General features: G+C 38.2%; 1 protein-coding gene across 2 annotated transcripts in view; it reads right to left on the reverse strand.

The window, feature by feature from the left end:
• Positions 1-1,302: 1,302 nt before the first annotated feature.
• The window catches only part of RIT2 (Ras like without CAAX 2), a 169,575-nt gene continuing 148,390 nt past the window's right edge, over positions 1,303-22,487 (reverse strand). Inside the window, exon 5 of one of the 2 annotated variants that reach the window (XM_079330404.1) lies at positions 1,303-2,894. In XM_079330404.1, the coding sequence (XP_079186530.1) occupies positions 2,667-2,894 (228 nt within the window). In that variant the 3' untranslated portion in view covers positions 1,303-2,666. The remainder of the gene's footprint in view (positions 2,895-22,487) is intronic. The other variant, XM_079330405.1, reaches the window with a different exon arrangement.

Raw genomic sequence — 22,487 nt, forward strand, 5'->3', positions numbered from 1 at the left:
CATAGAAGATGTTAGCAGAATATCCTCAGAGGGTATGGTACCTCATTCTTCCTGAAGAGACTAACCTGGTACCAAATGCCTTTCAAAATGAACATTTCAGGGCTGATTGTGAAGACACAGAACCTGGAGTTCTCATGGGCTTGCTACATCTGAGAATATGATGATGCAAACTGTGTCTGTTCCACTAATTAGAACATATCCCAGGAGACACCTTAGCACATCCATACTGCCAAAATCTTAGAATGATGTCTATATTGGTTAAGAGCAGCACTTTTTTGACCCATTGGTCAGTGTGGTGAAGAGCCTGGCACAATCCAGGAATCACTTCCAAGAGCAGCTTGTGTGTGGTAACCCTGCTTGAGGGCTAAGAGAGTCTGACAACGCAGAAAGATGTTGCTCTATGCCAGATGACCTTAATGCCAGTGAAATGGCTATATTTAATCAAGTTAATCCATTTAAGACTTAATAACACACTGTACTTATTCTGGCTTATGCTTTCTTTCCTTGTCTTGTAAACTGACTTATACCAAGATACCCCTAAAAATACAGAGCCAAGTCCATGTTGATGTTATTTGTCCCTAAGTAGGGCAGTGTGAAATGATAAAACAGACACTAAATGATTTTCAATTGATTCAAAACTCAGTCATCTGCCTGAAAAAAACAAAGACCATCCCTCAAGGTTTCTCATGGTGGTAATTTCTATGCTCTCTTACACAGGGAATGACTGCTTCGTTCCCCTCTGTGCAGTGTGCAGGATTGGAACAAACACAGATGTTTCCCCTTGTTATTTATTGTCTCATAGCTGCCATCTGTTCAGTGCAGCCTCTCGTTGTCCCTCCACCAATACTTAGCTCATAAACTTTTTGGACAAGTGCATCTTTTCATCTTTAGGACACTTGACCTGAAACTTCTGTGGCAATACAGATAAACTAATAATTGCAATGATATAAATGCAGACTTCAGCGTTCTGAGGCAAGAAACAGAAAATTTACCTTGAATGGGTTTATGTACTTGTATTCCTCCAAAACAATCTTTCTCAAATAGAAATATAGCCACATAGGATCTAAAAACATACAACAAATAATTACTTTTGATGGAGGGTTTTTGACAACTCACAAAATATCTCCAGATTCCCTGGAAAGGAAGGGACAGTGGAGAACAAAACATTAGATTTTAATGAACTAAAGCTATTCACAATACCTAAACCTTTCCAAGTTTTTTTTTTCAGAGGAAAACAAATCCCCTCCTACCCAGACTATGCAAAATATAATTGGTTGAAACTCTGCAAAATAATCACAGAAGAAAACTGGAAAAGGAACATTTAATAACAAAGACACATGTTTTTTTGTTATATCAATTATCACTCACAGGCACAAATGACACTGACTACTTGTATGGTTCCATGGAAATCACAATCTTTAATTTTGACAAAACTTATGCATATTCTATCTGTAAAATTTATAAATAGCAACAACATTAAAAGAACTTCAGGAGGAAAAATGTTTAAGAGCATATACTCTACTTCATGCCAGCTTTAAAAAGGAATATTTAAAAAGACTTATCCAACTGCTTAATCAAGTGTTTCAGCTGGATGGTCAAGGACTGTGAGCAATGGTGATTGAGCTGATGCAATTCTCTAGTAAGTCAAGGGCTGGATGCTACATCACAGGTGCTATTTCATGCTGGGACAGAGCTGCACTGCTGCAGGGAGGGCTCTGGGGCTCATTGGACACACAGAGCACTTGAGAGCTCCTTGGTGGGACAGGGGAGTGTGGCTGATGGTGAAGCACTGGCACAGGATGCCCCAGTTGGTGGTGGGTGCCCCATCCCTGGAAACATCCAACGAAAGGCCGAACTGGACTCTGAGAAACCTGACCAAGTGTAAAGTGTCCCCGTTCATTGCAGGGGTTTGGACCAGGTGACCTTTAAAAGCTCCTTTCCAACACAAACCCTTGCATGATTTCCATGCACAGCAGATCTGTAGGAGGTGGCACCTCTGCCAGCCAGCCCTGGCAAGTGCCATTGAGAGGAGGCAGTGCAGCCTCTGCAGGGCTGGTGCATGACTCTGCTTGCAAAACCTGCCTGGACAGGCCACGATGGGGATGGGGCACACGGGGTCAGAATCCCCAGGGCTCCCTTTGTGCCTGGCTCACAGACACGGTCACACACAGACACAGAGCACACTCTAACCCTAAACCTACATGTGAATGCAAAGCTGAAGGTCATATCCCAAAGTCCTTAAAGTCAAAAAAATCCATTGACATCAATGTCTTTCATTCCTGGGATGATGAAATGACCTGTGCATGCAGAGGAGGAGGCAATAAGTTTATCCATTGCCCTGGAGCTGGTGTAAGCTGGTTCTGCCTTGGCTGCTGGCGTAACTCATAGCATTTGAAGACCAGCCATGGAGCACATGTTAAAAAACACAGTATTTTCTCCACTCAGAGTTGCAGAAAAGGTATGAGAGGTTATGCTAAATGACACTATAGAACAGAAGAGTCACAGGGAAACCATGAATTAGGCTCTCAAGGAGCAACTTCTGCATGAGAGCTGAAGGGAAGGAACTCCAGGACCTGGCCTGGAAGATGCTGTGTCAATGCTGCCTTTTTGAACTCTTACAGGTTACTATGGTCAGCTCCTGATGAGTGATTCATGGAGAATTGCCATCAGGTTGTACTTTCCTTTTTTTTCTTCAGGGATCCCTTCAGTTTTCGCCACAGGCTATCCTTCCTCTTCATCTTCTTCTCTATCATGGACAGTGAGGACTCTTTCCTTCGAATTTCCCTCACTAATCCATGAAAGACATCATCAATGTAGAAACGGAGAGCAGCTGAAGTCTCAAAAAAGGAGCAGGAATATTCTCTGGCTAAGCTCATTCCTTCTTCAGTTGACACCTACAAAAAAAGGAGAATTCCATTAATATTGCCGAATGCCCAAAACATTAATCAACATGAAAACATTATGATATATAGTCTGACTTCTTAGATCCTGCAAATCACTGGCCAGGAAAATAATCTGACAGCATGCAACAGATAAGATTCAAGGGTGAAAGGATCAGGGCAGATTCATGAGGTATTTTAAAGAGTAGACTGGCAAGATTCATTTGTTCAGGTAGGATGTGTCCCTAACTCTAATGCATCAAATTTTCCATGTATTTCCTCTCTTTAGTACAGTAATCCTTTGATTTGACAGTGCTGGTACTTTTATTCTATAGGCTGGAATGGATGGCTAGAAAGACTTACACAGAATTAAGGCCCTAGAAAATCCTTGTTGAGCATTAATCTAATCCTGGAGGCAACTTGACTCTTTAAGCACACTGGCTTTCATACCCTAATATTACTCAGTCACATTAATTTCTGAGCATGCCTTGGAGTGTTTTGGTCCTTTCAGGCTGTAATCCTATCACTGAGCTCATACCTGAGCTGTATGAAAATCCAAAATCTATTTGTTTTTCAGCTCATCTTCTCTAAGTGGCCTTGTGTAGTTACTGCTCTTGTAGAATATGTAGGAAATGTATTTTGGGGAGCTGTACAAAGCTAGAGGGAAACAAAACAGTTTATTCACCGACTTCTGAAGCAAGGGTCATTTTTTCTGAAATTTCCATATTGGTTACCTCTTGGCTTTTGACCTGCCAGCCTGCTAAATGGAGGGGTGCTCAGAATGCTGATTAATGTTTGCATCAAATAGAGCTTAAATGCTTATCATAAGGGCTACCACTGCCTGCCACTAAAGGTGCCAGTTTTTGTTTTTTTACACTTTGAGAGCTCATCCAAAAACCTGCAGGACATCCACAGCAAAACACAGAGCAAACCCTGTGAGCTTCTAAATGTTAACCCAGCTTCCCAGCCAATAGACTGCACTTTCTTTTCAGTGTTTGGACGTAAATCTGAATAAATGAATGGTATGAATTGCTTGTATGGTGCCTACTCAAATTCTAGAACAGAAATCCCAGGTTTTGTTTTTATTTACATTTGCATCTCATGATTTATTTAAGTCACTTTGTGAACACCCCTATGAAAAGGCAAAAGAGTACTTTAAGATGGCCTAGTGAAAGGGTATAAAATAGACTATGGAAAGTCCCAATTGCTACTGTCTACCACAAGACTCATCTTAGTCCTTTGTTTTTGTTGGGTTTGTTGTTTTGTTTTTTCCTATTTCTAGCTTCATGCACTCAAAATCCCATCTGTCTTTACTAGGGAAATAAAGCCCTCTGACTCAAGATACAAGCACACTCTCTCATATCTACCATAAAGAATATGCCCTTTATGATAAAATGATGACACCCCCTCATTGCATTTATTCTACCTATGTGTAAGGTTGGATATGGTGAGAAATAGGATTTTGGATGAAAATCAGTTCATTCCAGCCTGGAGCTAAATCTGCACAGCATGTACCTGCACAACACACACCTCAGAATTCCTCACCATCAACTCTTGCATTGTATCACAAACTTTGTAGCATTTGCAAGGATCAGGCCTCTATGCTCCAGGTACAGTCTTAATTTAATTAAGAATATTGTGAGGGTAAGCAGGGAGGTTGTATGCCAACCTGAGTAATACTTACTGACACAATGAAAGATGGTTACCACTTTCCAAGAGCTATAATTGCCAACCTTTTGCAAAAAAGGGATGGGTAGCAATATGGTTCTTGTTGTTCTCTGGGCTGCTGTGTAAGCAAAATGTGTGATTCAATATGTCTATTGGGCACCATTGAGAAATTGATTGTCTGAATAGAAGACTGTTTTGGTTTATTTTGGACTTTATAATGACATTTTCTTTCCTTGCTATGCCTTGTTTGAGCTGAACGAGGATTTTTTAAAATTTTGTTAAAGATACTGCAGTTCTAAGCAAATGATTGCACAGAGATGCAGTTTCAATGAAGATTTATACCTTCATTACCTAAAAGGGAGAAAAAATTCCCATGAACCAAAATATCCTTATATTAAATAATGGCAAGGTCGTAAATATAATTAGGGTGTCAGTTCAATAATACTCAAATAAAAAAATTTCCATTCTTTTTCTATAGGAATTTCTAGTCTTTACTCGACTTTACTTCTCCTTTGTTCCACTATTTCTTTCTTCTCCTTTTTTTTTTTTTCCCTTTTCTAGGACTAAAAATATGCTTTCTCCATCCTACAAGAAAGAATAACTGCAGGGAAGACATGCTATGCTCTGTAATGAAACAAGACTGCTAAGAGCTCTGAGAAATGGAGAATACTCAGGAGAATTAAATAATGCAGGAAAACTTCCTTCCAATATCTTTGTGGCTGGAGGTTAGCAACTTGGCCAAATTTGGCTGGGTTTCTTTAAAAAGCAAGAAAAGTTTGGTTTTGGACTCCAGTTTCCTGCCAAATTACAGAGATAACATTAAAGTTATTAATGGAGACAGTTCATTTGAAAGCATGGTATTTTTCTTAAATCTTGCCCTCAGGATCTGATTAACTGCTTCAGCAAAATTTTAAGAGCTAGTTCAGCTCAGGAGGACACCTGGCACAAACAATTTCAGGATGATTAGCTGATGTTTTTCAGCTTCAAGGCTGAAAACATAATTTTTAAAAATATAACATTGTAATAATTATCAATACTGCTTCCAGCAACAATGAATATAGCTATAGTAATTTAACTAATCTGTTTGCTGAAGAATCTGTAAATATAAAAATGTGTCTAGAGAAAAAAATACACATTTTTCTCTCGGTTCATCATTTGGTCAAGGAGTTAGACACCTATGGAATGAGAAACAAGGGATAAAGCTTGATGAGGTGACTGAGGCCCACATAATTCCAGGGATTTAGCCTGTTCCCATCTTATAGCCAGAAGAGAAGCAATATCATAGAAATCCATTCCAGATTTGGACAGCCCAGGTACTTGTTGACAAATTGCAGCTTCCATGGGTCTGTATCAGTGGAAGATATGATCTGTCAGCATGACATGGACAGACAGGTCAGGGAGAGAGGTCATTCTATTGAATATATATCTGGGAAGCAGAGCTTTATATCTCATCCTTGGAGTAACCCTTCTTGATTGAATCTGGCATTGTTTCCGAGAATATAATTCTGGTCATATTGATTCCAACTTAGCTCATTTCTGTGCTGGTAAACCTCAAGAAGGGAATGAAAGTGGAAGATAAGTGTAGTGAACATAATGAAAAATGAAAATTTCAGAGCTGAAAGAAGTTTACTGAGTTGGGTTCAAACTTTTAAAAACTGTGGTTGTCTGGGTGGGTTTTGATCAGGATTTACAGAAGGACTTGAAGCGTGCAGGACAATCAATGAGCAAGATGTCCCAAATCTAAAAATTGGAATGAAGCCTCATGTATACAATGTGACAGTGGCTGGAAAAGTCTTTTTTTGAAAAGTGCAGGACTCTGAGTGCCCATTTCTGAGAGCACATGTGAGTTGAGAGGGAAGTATACCTGTGACAACATATGAGAGAATCTTGCCTAGAAAATATATACCTGCTCCCACAGCACATGAACAGCATGTGGGACTGTAGGCTGAATTGGGAGTTTCCTATCTCTGCAGAGCTGAGGGCAGCTAGAACACAGCCCAGCTTCCTCCTAAGGGGAAGTATTCACTGGCTACTAACCTCATTATATAGCATTAGGATTCTGTTTGTGGCTTTTGCAAACCTCCCCTGGAAAATTACAAGTGAGATTAAATGCAACGCTGACAGCCTGCGAAGGCTGTGATGGATGAGCTGCCATCCTTACCACAGCCAGCTCCCCTCTAAGGTCAGCTCCTGCACAAAACCACCTGGGCTGGGTGGTGGATGGGGAGGCACTGGCAGTCATTGGGAAGACATAAAAATACCTGAATACCTGTATCTGAGATGGAAAATGCACAGAAACTAAACAGATCAATAGTCTGCTGCTGCCTTTGGATTGTCATTAGCTGGAAAACCTCTATCAGGATCAGATAATTTTGTGTTCAGCTTTGTCAACTCCATTGGTCATGGCAGCATCAGAAGGATCCCAAAGTAGATTTCAGTGATGGAGATTTTACTATCAGAGTAAACAGCTTGACTCTGGGTGAGTTAGTGGGGGTCTTCAGGCTGGAAGTAATGCATTTCCACTTTTGCATGTCCTCCCTCCTACAGCATGGTCTCCTTCAGATGACTTTTGCTGCTTTCCCCTCATAACTGGACCTCCAGATCACCATGGAGAAATCTGAAAGTTACAAGTGGAGTGCTAAGCATTGCAAAGACCAGACTGAGTTTTTGTTACAGTCTTCTATCCTGGTAGTCATCATATAACTCAGTTATATAATTCTGGATAATTATATATCCAAAAACCTTGTTCTGTGAGTATTTTTTTTCTCTGAAGGCACATGGTCTAGATCAGAGACAGAAGGGTAAACATGTTGCTCAAAAGAGTGTTCATCTAAATCCCACTGAAGGAAATAGGAGGAAATTCTGTTGGTTTTGATCATGGTTTGCATTTTTGACAGGCAATAATTTATGAGGGTTGTAAGAAAAAGATACTGAGTAGTGAGGGAAGCAGCATATTGAGCAGCCTTCTTTGCATCAGTAAACAGTAAATAATAAAAGGAATAGGAATATAGGAATATAAAAATAACAGGAGTAGCAATGAATAGGAGTAGGAAAACTTCTGAGTAATGTCCCAGAAAGATCAACATCCTTCCCCTTCATGTCTGGTGGATTTTTTTTTCTGTTTCTCTTTAAGTCCCATTCCAGAAAAGAAGAACCAGATGCCAACTGGTTTATTAGCACCTAGGTATCAGTTTGGAGATAGGCAGGCAACCAAGAAGAGTCCACATGCTTGGGTCCCTCCCCATCACAGCCCATTCCATCAGTATATCAGGACAAATGCAATAATCTCTTGGTACAGGTGTAAATCCATAACATATTAGAGGAAAGATCTGTAGAGATCAAAAGTATTCCCATTTTTCTCAGTCTCTAATAAGTAACTTGTCAAAAGAAAAAAAAAGTAATCTCATGGGTCTAGAAAAAGAATGTCATCCTGGGCAACAAAATCGAAAAGAATCAGTGTTGCCTGAGATGAGCAGTGATTTTTTTTTTAAATCCTAGCACTGATTACCAAGCTTATGCTTAAAACCCTCCCACAGAACAACTGCGATTTTTCTCTTTAACCAGATAATCAAAGAATCATTTAGGTTGCAAAAGACCTCTAATATCATCAAATCAACCTGTTAATCTAACAGTGCCAAACCCACCATTAAGCCATGTTTTAAAATGCCACATCTACATGTCTTTTGAACAATTGTAGGAACAATGACTCCACCACTGCCCTGGGAAGCCTGTTCCAGTGTCTGACCACTCTTTCATGAAGACATTTTTACCAATATCCAGTCCAAGCCTTCCCTGGTCAACTTGATGACTTTTTCCTCCCATAATTCTGCTTGTTGCCTGGAACAGGGAAAAGCTCTTCACTTCAATGGATTGAAGTGCTTCAAACCCTTCAAGGGCTGAGCTGCCTGCTCCTATATTGCCTCCTGCCTTTCTTACAGCCAAAGGCATTCACTGTAAATATTTGAATTGTGTTTTGAGAAACATGCAGTGCAAACCACTAACCAAAAAGCAGATCCATTATACCTATGCCAGTTTTGACAGTTATTAATTTTTTCCTTGGACAAGTGTTGTATCAGGAGGCGTGGTGGCAGAGACTTCCTACAGGCTGGCATAGGGATTTTCCAAGTGTGAAATGCTATTGTTCGGGTCAAAGCTCAAACATTTGGCTATTACATCAGTGGCTGGGGTTGAAAGCATGAGCAGAAACATTAAAAAAACCCAAGAAAAATCAATCTTTCTGTCTTCTTAAGACAAGCAGTGCTGTTGTTATTTGTTCACATAATGCATGCCATGGAATATCTTTCTAAAGAAAATGAAAAAAAGTGTTTGAAGGCATTTTTCCTTTCTCTTTCTTCAGACCTTTGCACTTACAAACTTCCTATCATATTCTTGCCACTAAGCAATGACGTTTCTGAAAGAAGGGGAAAAACCAAGATCAATCCAAAAACAATTTAGTCTGAAAAAATTGTTGAAGACTAGAGTTTCTGTGGAACCAGTGTGACCTTTTGTGGCCAGACATTCAATATGACTGTGTTTCAGTACTAAACAAGAGCACAGAAAATGCAAAAGTTAAATGGAAATCATTGTTGTTAAAACCTCCTGTTTCAATCTCCCTCAATGTCAAACATTCTGCTTTCTTGCAGAATTTGAATTTAATTTTAAAGTGAATTACTGCTTAATTGTATGTTGTTGAAACTTATTTTCTGAAAACATGAACATTTTAACTTCATGTAGGGTCCCATTCCCAAATGTAAACTTTGCAGTTAACTATTTGAGTTGGCCAGGGTTACACTGGAGTTCACAACTAGTTTTCACTGCCACAAAACAGCATTTTTCATTCAACCAAACAAAATTCATTTTACAGAGGCTCAGTACTTCCTTCCCTTCCCCTCATAACATGGGCTTTGCTTTAGGAAGGAAGGAATGGACAGAAAGGAAAATGCACCTTTAGCAATGTAGAAAATAATACAATTTTGTGATGATCTTTACGTGTTATTTTTAGCGGATGGAGTGTGGAGAGTGTGGGATTGTAAAATTAATTTTTCATTTTACTAAAGGAGACCCATGTAATAGTCTTGACAAAAAAATATTTGGACAAAATCAGAGAGATTGATCTGTTCCAAATAATGTACTTTGCACCTGGTTAGTCACAAAGGTGTGACACAAAACTCTACTTGAAGTCTGCTCTGAGCACAGGAAAAACATATTTTTGTTTGATCCAAGGGAACTACAAATCGTTGGGGGTTTGCAACAAAAAATCTGATGAAGCATCACTGAATGCTTGTTCTTATGCAATTCACTATGACCCCTGTTAGATTAGACTGACACTTTCTCTGCTATAGTAATTTCTACACTCTTGTGAGAAAACTCTAAGCTAGCACTAGCTATTTTATTTAAAAATATCTCTCATGCATTTTCATATGTAAAAAATTCTAGATTCAATTTACACTTGAATAATTTCTACCGATTTTTACCATCTTTTATGATGAAGATTACTAATATCTGTATAGTCAATCTCTTATTTTTGGAATTTTATTATTTTTCCACCTTTTGGATCCAGAATATTCTTGTGACATAGGAGCTATTCCTCCAGGTAATTTCATTCCTGTTTTGGGCAAAATAAAGATAAACATCCTCCACGCAGTTGCTTAGCTGCAAATCTAGCAAAACACATGTTTTGGTCTATTGTTTCCTACTTGTGACAATGTTATTTCATTATTTCACAGATGCAATGCTAAATGACAATCAACATCTCATTTCATGCAAGAATCACTACAGAATCAGGGTGCTGTCTGCAGGTTAGACTTTGAAGTTGTTCTTCTCCACTACAGACTGTACTCTTTTGACTTTATCATGTCAAAAGACATGACTGATGAGTGGGTTAAAGCATCTTTACATCAGGAAGTGTTTCTAAAGTGATGGCCTCAGGATCTGACTGAATTGGATACTCAAAGCCACATGATCCTGCACCAGTCAGCAATAGCTCTGGGTCTAATTTGAAGAGAATGTGGAAGTGTTAAATCCTTAGCATCTGTCTTCAAGATGAATAAGTTCAGGTCAATTGCTAAAAGCATTTTTCAGAGATCTGACAATTTTCTAAATTGTCCATCACTTTAAAGGTTCTTTGATTGCAATGCTCAGCTGAAGACATAAATGGCCATAAGATAGTTGCTAAAAAGAAGACATTTCTGCATCATTTTTACATGGACATCCATTGTTTTTTGTAAGGGAGAAAAAAATCTAGGAATTGCACAAGACAGGATTTTTTTCAATTTTTTTAAAGCAACAACAATAAATCAATTATCATCTGCTAACAGCAGATGGTTGTTTTTAAAATTGCATGTAAAAGGAGCTGTAAATATACATTTTAGTCTTCTTTTAAAGCAAGCATTAAATTAGTGATATTCAACTTTTATTTTAACACTTTAAGTGGCTTCTATTGCTTTCTGAGCACAAGTTGACTATCAGTCCAGTAGAGACAGCCTCCATATCTTTTATCTGTCTGTAAACTCATGTAAGTTATTTTCAGTTATGGGTTAAGCATTAAATTTCCACTTGACTTCAGTTCTTCATCAGGACACAGGCACTAAGCACACTGGGGACTGAGTAAATAAACTTAATTCCTGGTAACCTTCACAAATCTCCCTGATATTATATTGCTTTGTCCCTAACAGCAATATTTTGTCCTGAAAACACTCAATCAACATGAAAAGATAAGACAATAAAAAAGGAATCAGTAAGAAGGAAAGATCAAGAGTCTTTTTTCAGTGTACTGTTTTCCTGTTGTCTGCTGAAGACTGAGAAATGTGATCCAAGAAATTTGAAGGGAACCAGAAAGAAATCTGGAGGCCTAAATGCAAATCAAGGAAGAAGAGGAAGCAGATATATACTTATTTGTGCATGTTTATACATATAAACAAGAACTGTAAATTAAGAAAAAGAAAACCACCCCACCATTATTGATTCACAGAAATAATCTTTTGCCACGACTCATTTTCAGACACATGGACAGAGTACTGGAATTGAGTAGCCTGAAAATCCTTTTTTGCCTGAGCTGAATATGAGTTTCCAACACCGGAATAAAAGGGTTACAAAAAAAAAAAAAAAAAAAAGTGTCTCATGCATAGTCTACAGAATTATGGTTCAGTCTTCCACATTTTACTTGAGATGCTTTTAAAAGAAAAAAAAAAATATTGGATGCAATGAGAGTGGGATGAGCTGTCAGAAAATGGGAGTGGTGAATCATTGTGATTGTTTGTCCTGGAATATGTAATCAATTTTGAGGGTTTACTAATTTTGAAGTTTATTAGGATGGTCTCTGAAACAATCTCATTACAGCAAATATTGTAGAGTATTTTTATTAAACTAATGGCACTGATCTTCCCCATGTCAATATCAATTCAGGGAAAATTTTACACTTTTCGGAATATGAATTGTTTGAAAAAATTATGAGAGTTTTATGGAGCCTTTCTTTTTAGCTCTTTTCTAATGTGATGAAAGGAGAGCTTCATGGAAGAGCAGAGTGGTTTTTTGTGGTCAGAGGAACATTTGAAGCAAGAGACCCATGACACAGGAATGTCAAACCAGGAATGATAGCTGAATAAGGAGTTTTAAGTTCCATCGTGTGATGTGACCTCCCATGTGGACAATGCATGGCAAAAACAAAAACTTATATGCATATGTAAAGGGATAACAATGAGAAATTAATGCCCAGAGGGAGAAAATTTAAAAATCTTAAATGGCTTGTCAATAGGAAGAGCCATAAGAACACATTTAGCTCATTAGACATAACAAGCTCTCCTGTTGCCAGCTAACCTTGCTCAAATTACCTGGGTTTTGTGGCAGGTTAGGATCGTGGACTTGGATGGTTTCCTTGGTAACTTGTTCACCTGTGTGTGTTAACTTGTCCTGTTCAGGGCAAGCTCTCTGTCCAGGGGGCACTTTCTTTGGATAACCCTTCCATGGTCCCATGGGTTTTGATTTCTAATAGGATTCAACACTGCAAAGTAACCAAAGTGGCAGCTGACAGCTGGCAGAATCTTAACTTTTTGCAATGTGGCACCAAACTTTCTTGCTTACATCCCCAAGAAGTTTTGGGTTCTTTACTAACAGAACCTTAAGCAATAGTGAAGCTTGAGGGTTAATGAGTGGATTTTTTTCCTAGATTTTTTTTTTTTCTGAAGCCATAACAAGAATACTTCTTGTTTATTGCCTCAAAGAAAGGATGTAATAAACCAGGAGAGAAGCAGAAGAATGAAGGTGGAAGGATAGTGGCAGGGAGGAAGACAGATTATCCCTTATTATTCTAGCTTGAGGGTAGAATGAGAAAATAGAGTCTTAACAAACAAAATTGAAGAAATTCCTTGCTAGAAGCATCTGTTTAACCTCTTCTATCCGTGATGTATCCTTCCAATTATGCAGATACTCTTGATATATAAAAGCTACTGTGTTAATAATACACCCTGTGAGCACAAATCATGATTAAAACTGATAAACTCATATTCTTACCCAGAGTAATAGACTTTCCAGCCCACCAGTGATAAAGCTGTAGCTCAGTTCACCCAGCAGCACATGTGAAAATGCATCTAGACACACAAACACACACAGACCACAAGTGCTGCTGGGATCTGGTTGAGCCTTTCCATTATGCTTGGCAGAAAAGGCTGACCTTCCAGCAAAACTTTGGTATGAATTCTGACAAAACACCACTCTAAAGAGTCCCTTCAGTACTGGGAGGCATTCAGCATTAGTTCCTCTGCAGATTAGAAATGGTTTCTGACATTTGTTTATTTCCCATGCTTCATGCTACTGATTCATTCCATGTCTTCGGTCTGCACAGGCCCTGGAAATGGCAGTGAAAGGTGAAAACACCTTTCAGAATGTGAAGAAAGACATTTCAGAATGTGTAGATGATGCAAGCCCTTTTCTCAAGGTATTCCAGAATTTTTTGTAAAGCAAAAAATGGTGGGCTGTAACCAACCAAGAGACCTACTTCTTCTGCATCCCTCCATAGAGAAAAGAGTGAAAATGAAAAAAAAAAAAAAAACAACAAAAACCAAAAGGTTGAAAATGAAAGACAGGAGACAGATTACACAGAAGATACGATAAATACATAAATAATACCATGAAAATAATACAACAAGTTGCATATTCAAATAATACATTAAAACATGAATAGTATTAAGAGTGGCTGGAAGAAAAATACAATTTCTCAGGAGTAACTTTATCTGGCTTATTAAATATTATCAATATTTAATCACCATTAAACATGGTGGACTCTTACATAGATCTGGAACCTGTGCAGGTTGACATCCATGCCTGAATGAGGAACATCACAGCCCAGACTATGTAGTGGAAATAACAGAATCCTCATAGAATGGTCTGGGTTTGAAGGGACTGAAAAAAAACATCTTGTTCCAATCTCCAAGGCATGAAGGACAAGACACCTTCCACTAGACCAGGTTGCTCCAAGCCTGTCACACTTTTTTTGATGCAGCCCAGGATGCAGTTGGGGCTGCCAGTGCACATGGCTGGGTCATGTGGAGTTTCTCATCAACCCTCAAATCCTTCTCCCCAGGGCTGCTCTCAAACCATGCTCTGCTTTGCCTGTATTTCTGAAATTGGGTTACTCATGGCACTTGGCTTTGCTGAGCTCCATGAGGTTCAGACAGTTCCACCTTTCCAGCCTGTCCAGGTCCCTCTGGATGGCATCCCTTCCCTCTGTGTATGATCTCACACACAGCTCAGTGTCATCAGAACACTTGTGGCATCCAGGTATGACAGTCACAGGGACAGAAATCACATTTGGAATTTTTTTTTTTTTTTCCAGGAAGCTTGCTTCTTTTCCCTAATGGCTGATTTTCTCTAATTTTCTTAAACGCATAAATGAGAGTAGATTTGGGGGAACAAAATTGCTGGTGCTAAAAGCAACAACTGGTGAAAAACACTAAGTGCTTGAAGACTTAGCAGTTACTGTCACTAGCAATTTAGGACATGTTATCACCCCATTATTTTTTACCTGTAGAAATAAAATGACTGTTATCAAATGGTTTGGAAAATGACAACAGCCTGTGGTAAAGTTTTGTTTCATGTGGTGAAAGGAATATTAATAAGAGGACAGAAAAAGATGTGGAAAAGTAAATGTAGATTGCTTTTCAGAGAGGACATGCAGTTGTTATGGATGACACAAATTTTTCAAGGTGCAGGTAATTATTTTCTGCTTAAATATGCATGGAAATCAGAGAATCATGTAATAGTTTCATATACCTACTCTGTAGGTAACCTGGATTTTTTGTTTAGTTTAGTTTAGTTTTGTTTTTTAACTACATAGGACACTTTAAAAACTTGATTAGGTACTTCAAATCCTTTTTTCTTATTAGTTTTTTTAATCAAAAAGAGTGCAAATCAAAGTAGATTGCCTATTATCAAGAAAGGCAGGACTTGATAACATGAGAAAGAAGGTCTCACAACCTGAGACATGGAAAGTAAAGTACACAACTCTCCTGCCATATGGGCATGAACAAATAAAGCAAAATTCCTGAAGGAAATGGAAAACAAATTTTTCACCTTATTTTCACCTTCATTCAAACCCTAAAGAAACAGTCTGGTACAAGCAGTGTGATCTCTGAACAGGCCTTATACCCATCCATAGCAAATAAAAATGGGTAGAACAAGGGGACAGAGAAGGAAGGGAAGAACTTCAACCACAGATGGCTTAAGATGATCCAAGACAAAATTTGTTTCACATCCAGAATGACTGCATCCTTTCATCATATTTCACTCTGGACACTGAGTTCTACCCACACTAAAAAAGGTTGAATTGCCCTTGTTTTCCTATGTAGATTTGACATTTATGACAATGGTCATTTTTCTCTGATGTCTCCGGTGAAAGATGAATGATTTTGATCTATATCCATTGTTCAATACTACTTTCATTCTGGAACATGCACTGAACTTTGGGCTCCATAATGTGATGGTGGAGCACACTGTAGACTGCAAAAAGCTGTAGCTATGGAATAAGTAAATAGCTTAAATGAAATTTATACTATAGCTTATCCACAACAGGATTTAGCAGTTTTCAATTTCTTTGGTCTTCTAGGGATTAGGTGGCTGATGTTGACTCGCTTCCTTTCCAGTAACTGGTGTTTTCTGCATTTGTAAGCCATGAAGTGCTGTGAAATCAATAAGGCTACTCATAGAAAATACAAATGTTTAAACTCTGCCTATCAGTTGTACAAGTTTTCTTGTCTTGGGTAAGGATCTTTTCAGCTGTCTTAGGTGCAGCCCAAAAAAGATTTTCTGAGGTGATTGTCAGCAGGTCAAATGCATTGGTAACAGGAGACTGAGAGATGAATACCAGTGACATTGTTCCTACCCACTTCTTCTCAGCATATATGTGTACTTTTATCACACTTCTACCTTCATTTACCTAGGCTAAAGAAATTAAACTGTCTCTAATTTTCTCTGATAGGACCAGCCTGATACACATGCTCTGCATCTGTTTCAATTTGAACTTGATCATCACCCATAAGCAACTACACTTAATCTTGACTGAGTTTTCACTTGTATATTTTATGCTACCTTCAATACTTCCACATCCCTGATAGACAAATCATTCCAAACACCTCTTGAAGTGGCATTTATTTTATGCACAATTTCATGATGCTTGTAGTCTATAATCACCCTGCATGTGGCTGATATATCCAAGATTTCTCTCCTGCCTCTAAATTGATGTGTTATAGTAAACAGCCTTGCTATTAGTCCTTAAGGACATGGCCTTGCACTTTTTACAATTGCATTTAATTCTACTTCTATCACTCCTCTGGGTCACACAGCTTTTCCTCTTCAATAATCCTGTCTCTTCTAGATAGAAAATGTTCCCACTTCGTGTTATCAGCAAATTGTGTCGGAACCATCCTGCATTTTTATGCCTAGGTCATTAATGAAAAAGTTAAAGATCAGCAAAATGAAAGGTAATGCCTAATATTCTTAGGGCTAGATCCAGTTCCAACTAGTGGGGTCAGAACCAAATCCTCTCCTTCTAAAATGTTGCTTAAATTTAAGAGTGTGTGTGGTTTTATATGTGTGCAATCCAGCTGTCATACTTTTTTTGCCAGTAAATCACCCGTTTCTGTTGGCCCATCTCAACTAACCCATCTGTTACGGTTGTGCAGAACATAGTGGAGAAAAGGCTGATTTATGAAATGCTGGATGGCTGTCCCTATTTTTATTAATGTGTGATTATAACTTCCCAGCCACATTGAGTGAAAATAGTCTAATGGCATTGCTTTCCATGTGAAAATGCCGAGCTGACAGAGACTAAATGCTCGATGGCAAGGAGCCATAAAGCTGTGCTGCTCCAGACACCCCACTCTGAGAATAGCCCTCCATTTGGCTCCCAGCACTATGGGGGGCCTGGTTCATGACCCAGGCTGGTCGTCAGCACAGCTTTAATTCCAATAATCCAACGCCTTCAGGCTTCTCTGTGAATTAACTGCACAGGCTTGCCATTTTTTGGAGATGGGGATGGAGCAGATGGGAAGTTGGAGAGGCCAAACTGTTGAAAGTCAGTGATAAGGCAAGGGAGGGAGGGAAAAAAAAAAGGATTGGGGATAAAAAAAAAAAAAAAGAAAAAAAAAAGAAAAAAAAAAAGAAAAAGCTGTGAAAGACAACCCTGTGGTTTGTGTGCCACCTGTCAACCCCAGGCCTTCTGATCTCCTCTCAGTGAACCGTAGAGGCAGCAGTTGGAAAGATCAGATACACGCTCAGGGCAATCTGTCAGAAACAACTCTGTCACATTCCAGAGCACTAAAACCCACAGAAATAAAGTCTATGTGCTTAAAACTGCAACTGCCCCATATATGTGAGAAGCACTCTTTTAACACAGAAAAAAAATATTCTTTGAACACCACTCCTGTCCTGACATGATTTTTTTTCTTTAACATCAATAAAATATTAGCTTTTTTTTTTTTTTTTTTTTTTTTTTTTTTTTAATCTCCCTTAAGTGTCTGTATCATGTTTGTTTGCCTCTGGCCACACAGTTGTAATGCCATTCTCATGACACTACACTGAATTCCATTATAGAATAAATGAATTAAGAAATGGCAGAACAAACCAAGAGATAAATCCAACAATTTTGATTTAAGCTATTTAAATACATTATTTTTTCACATTTTCACATGCTATCAGCTGCATTTGGGCCAGTATTTAGCTATACTTTGTTTTTGCTGAGACATAAGAGAGATAAATGTGCATGTTTGTTTTCTTAAACTAAGTGATGGATTTTTTTTAAGATATATTTAAGAATATGTAGACTGTCCTTGAAGAGACAAAAAATTGTAGGAAAATTCCTAGTTTTATTTTTTTTTGTTTTAGAACAAAAAACCTAGAACTTTCATACACCACGTAGATTATGAAGTATAGCACACCTCCTTTCAAGTTCAGTTCTGTAGATATCAAATCAATTTTTACATCAAAGTGTTGTATGAGATAGTCTTATAATACCTGTCAAATCTAATTATATTTATCCAAGGCATATTTAGATAATGAGCATTAGTGAGAAGGGAACAAAATAATTTTTGATCTATATAGTGATTTTTAAAAAGTTAAAATTAATTAGCCATGTTGAATTGAGCATTCCAGCTGCAGTGGTGACCACCACAGTGAATCAGAGTACAATGTCATTCCTGTTTACCTGTAGAGTAAATGTAATCCCTATTTTTATATTTAAACTTTGGGGTGGATGTCCTATCTACCCTTCCATGTACTTTGTGGGGTATTGGAGGATTTCTTCTTCTTTCTTTAGTGTTTTGCCTGGGTCACACACAGGAATCAACTTGGCACTTCATCAGTTTCTCTACAGCAAAACCACCTTGAGCTGGCAGAATTTGGCAAAGCTGGATGGTTTTTGTTGGAGGGAATGTAGGAATTATAATGAGGTCAGGGCTGGAATGTACGAGGCTCTATGTCAGGATGTTTTCACAGCATTTCTACAAACTGTGCTGGAATATGCTCAGGATGGTTCAGTGAGTTTCAGTGATTCTATGATGCCTAAATATAGTCACATCTTTTAAAGGTAAATTTAAATGCCATCACCCAAGCAGTGTAACCTCTTTGGCAGTCCTTGCTACACAGTAGAGTTCCATGGTGCCCAGAGATCCGGAAATCTACTGATTGACCACACTATCTAATATAGTCTCAGTAATATAATTTCTTTTACTTTGTGCTAGAAAGTAGCAGATTGTTAAAATAATTATCAAGTCTAGCCATTCTTCAGAATACCATGGCTCCTGAATAATGTAGTTTCCCTGAAATTTATGCAAGGTGAGTTCAACTCTGTGAGAATATAATTTCAATGCCTTCTCATTACTGAAGCAAAATTTAACATCCATTTTCAGAGTATGATATTAATTTTAAGTTTTTTTTATTTCCATGTCTTGATCAATATTTGCAAAAATTGCTATTTTTAATATCTCAAATTTTTTGACTGATGAACCTCTGAGTGGTCCTAATTTTCAAAGGTCAGGTTCAATGCCTGTTCTAGATAGAAGACAGTCCCCAAGTATTCCCTGAAAAAGAAAAAAGTCTCAGAATCTATTGTTCATGGATTTTTTTCTCTCATTTACTCATCAGTGATTTTACTTTCACTACAATTGTGTTATTGACCTGTAATACTTAGAGAAAGGCCAACAAGAGGTGTTTTTGAAAATCAAGCTACATATCACACATACACCATGATCAGAGTCACTGTGAAATCAATGACAGTCATCAGTCACCCACAGAAAACCTAATCAACCAGCCAAAGGTCAAAAATACAGTTGAATTTATTTGGCTGTATGGTGTCATATTGCTGAAAAAAAGTAAAAATTAAGTGGTTAGGTGGCAATATTAAGTCTTTTATCACAAAAGGTTTAATTTTTACTATATTTTCTTTTTATTTTGTGCAGTCTTTGTGATGCATTAAGCTAAATTGTGTTTAGCTTACAGCCAACAGGCTGGTTGTCCACCCCAACCCCTTTTCAGATATTTGGTGGCATGCAGCACTAGGAAGAAAAAAGAAGTAGAGTATTTCAGAGGTAGATCATATTTGGCTCTGGTCAGTTGTCCTTACATATAAACATGTCACACTCCATTTCTCATTGCAAGTAGTTGTTATCAGATAAAGCAGTCATCAAAAGGTGTTTTATGAACCATTGTGCTTATAGAAAGAAAGCTGCTGTTTTCTTGCTGAAAGAAAAAAATCAGAATTATCCATTTTATATAGCCTGTCAGAGTAAGTTTCTTAACAGTCTGTAGATCTGCTTTCTAAGACTTGCAGATGTCTCCCTCAAAGCAAAAGTCTCTCCAACAAAGAAAAATGTGGTAAATTTTGACCTCTGTGACTGTGCTTGCAGCAATAACAATAATGATCCCAGTAAGTAGCTCTTTCCACTGAGACACTTTGCTCTTTTGGACTCATTAAGCCTCAAATTGAACCTATTTATTTACTATGGGTTTCTTTACTCAAATATTAAGAAATAGAGGCGCCAATGAATTTTTAATCTGGTCAGTGTTTTTTTCATTAACAAAGTCTCAAATGTACATTGTATGCGGACATAATGGTATATAATATTTTCAGGTTTTAAAGTACAATTAACTAATCAGACCTCCTTCAGAGTAACATAAAGCTCTACATTTTCATCTGCACAGATTCATCTCAGCACCTTGAAAAGAAGGAAGATTTGAAGTTTCTGGGGTGTCACAGTGCTGTGGTCAAGCACTTCAAAAAGGACTGAGCCTCTTCTCAACTACAAATGGGCTTCAGGTGCAACATAATTCTGCCCCAGGCATTGCTGCTTGTTTCAATGCTGGATGTAGCAAAGATTTTGCCCACATCTCTGTTTCTCCTGGGGTATTTAAACTCAGAAAGCAAGCCACCCCTGACTTTCTGTTTAATAAGGCAAACAGACTGAGCTCTTTTAAGTATCTCATGGTAATATTTGTCCTGCAGGCCTCATTCCTGGGATGATGATATATATGTTATGGAATGAAAAAAATTTTTTTTTTTCATTTTTTTACCTATTCTGGTTCAATACACTGTGATATAGATGCTGTTCTATCAGTAAAAAAAGTATTTTTCTAGTGAAGTACTGGAAAACTGAAGTAAGGACAACTCAATTTCAAAGCACAATGTGAAAATGGGTAGATCTCTTATTGCTGCACTGTCTGGAGACTGTACCAGAGTTAGGCTGGATTTCATACTCCATCACAAGACAGAGCCAAGAGATTGGACAACTCGGTCTGCAGAGGTCAGAGAAAAGAAAGATGAGCAAGAACAAGACACAAAAGCAAAATAGAGTCCTTAAGAGTACTTAATTAACAGAAAAAAAAGGTATATATGAAGGCAGAACATTTAAAAAAACTGTTTTCCTGACTCCGGGTGGAATACTCCACCTGCTTCCATATTGCTTCAAATTAATTTGTAATTGTGTTCTACAAACAGTGTTGCCTGAGATTAAGATCTCTTTAGCTCAGTTGCTGTGCTGGCCCTCTGGGTTTTTGTAGTGCGTGTGTCTGATTCTGCTCTCTGAGCTGCTGCCTTTGGTCTTGGCTATATTCCCTGCATTTCTCTGGAGCACAAATGAGGAAAGCACAGAAGGAGCAGTGCTGATCAACTCTCCATTTTCACCAAGGCCAGCATCTCCTCTGCAGTAGTAGCCAGCTGATACCAGAAGAGGACAATAAATACACTGGCTGCATTACAGCACCATTTGTAAGCTGAGGTTTTTGTTCATTTTCCTATACAATGTGCTATATACGTGTAGCTCCTGATGTGTTTACTGGAGATTTTCATCATTTAGTCTACTGTCCAAATTTTTCCCAACCACTGAGGTGTGGGAAAACAGCTTTCAGGTAAAAAATGAATTCATTTTTCCCCAGCAAACGAAATAGTAACTGTTTTGTAAAATATCTGTCAGCAGTTACTCTGGCTGCTTGGTGAGCTGGTGCAGAGGACTTCATGAAATTGCTTGTACTGGGCAATACCCCCATTATCAAAAACTTTTCAAATGACAAGAGTAGCAACATTTTATTGCTAATGTATGGCCACAAAAGTTACATCCTCTGACTACATCAGGCAGTCTCTGAGGCAGGGGGACAAACTGTGTCGACCATTTATTGTCTAATGCAGACTGTGTGTCAGATACAGTTTTGTTTTTTCAGTAATTACCCTATCTAAATCTATCTCAATAAATAAAAGAGACCAGGGACTATTCTCTAACCCTAAATTTATATTGCTAAACTCATGCTGTACCCCAAAGGAAGGTTCTTTTGTCTATAATACCTTGCTGAAGTAGCCTGTAGCCTTGCACTCCTTCAAATCTCCCATGGACATCATACTGACAGTTGTTATTCCCATGCATCATTGTTTCTGTGTGCCATGGAATGCCTTGGATTGTTGTGGCAGATGTTTGGGTGGTTTTAATGTAATTTGTTACTTTATTTGCTGCTCAGGACTGTTCAGGGGGAGAGGGGACAGAGGAGAGCTGCAGACACTGGCATGGCTTGTGGTGATGTGCAGTCACTCATCAATCCAGGCAAGGTCTCTGGGGGCTTCTCAAGAGTCTTCCACTCAGGAGACCTCATACTAGCATGATTGCTTTAATTTATTACTATTACTATCCCTTTTGTTATTATTATTGCTAATATATTTGGTTAAAAGCAGTGGCAGTCACTGCTGTGGAAATAACTGTGGATGCTATCACAGACTTTCTTTCTCACAGGGAAGTTTTTGTACCTGGGATCTGCAACTATGAAGCACATCCTTGCTTTAAGTCTCTGAATTTTTCCTCACTGCTGGTAGGCACTACCAGCTGTTTCCTCTTCTGAATACAGCCTTCTTACAAAGTATTTTTGTCTTATCCTTACCTTCACTATAAAAACAGGTGCTGAAAGCTTAGGAAT

Source organism: Erithacus rubecula, assembly GCF_903797595.1.
Source record: "Erithacus rubecula genome assembly, chromosome: Z".
Taxonomy (NCBI): domain Eukaryota; kingdom Metazoa; phylum Chordata; class Aves; order Passeriformes; family Muscicapidae; genus Erithacus; species Erithacus rubecula.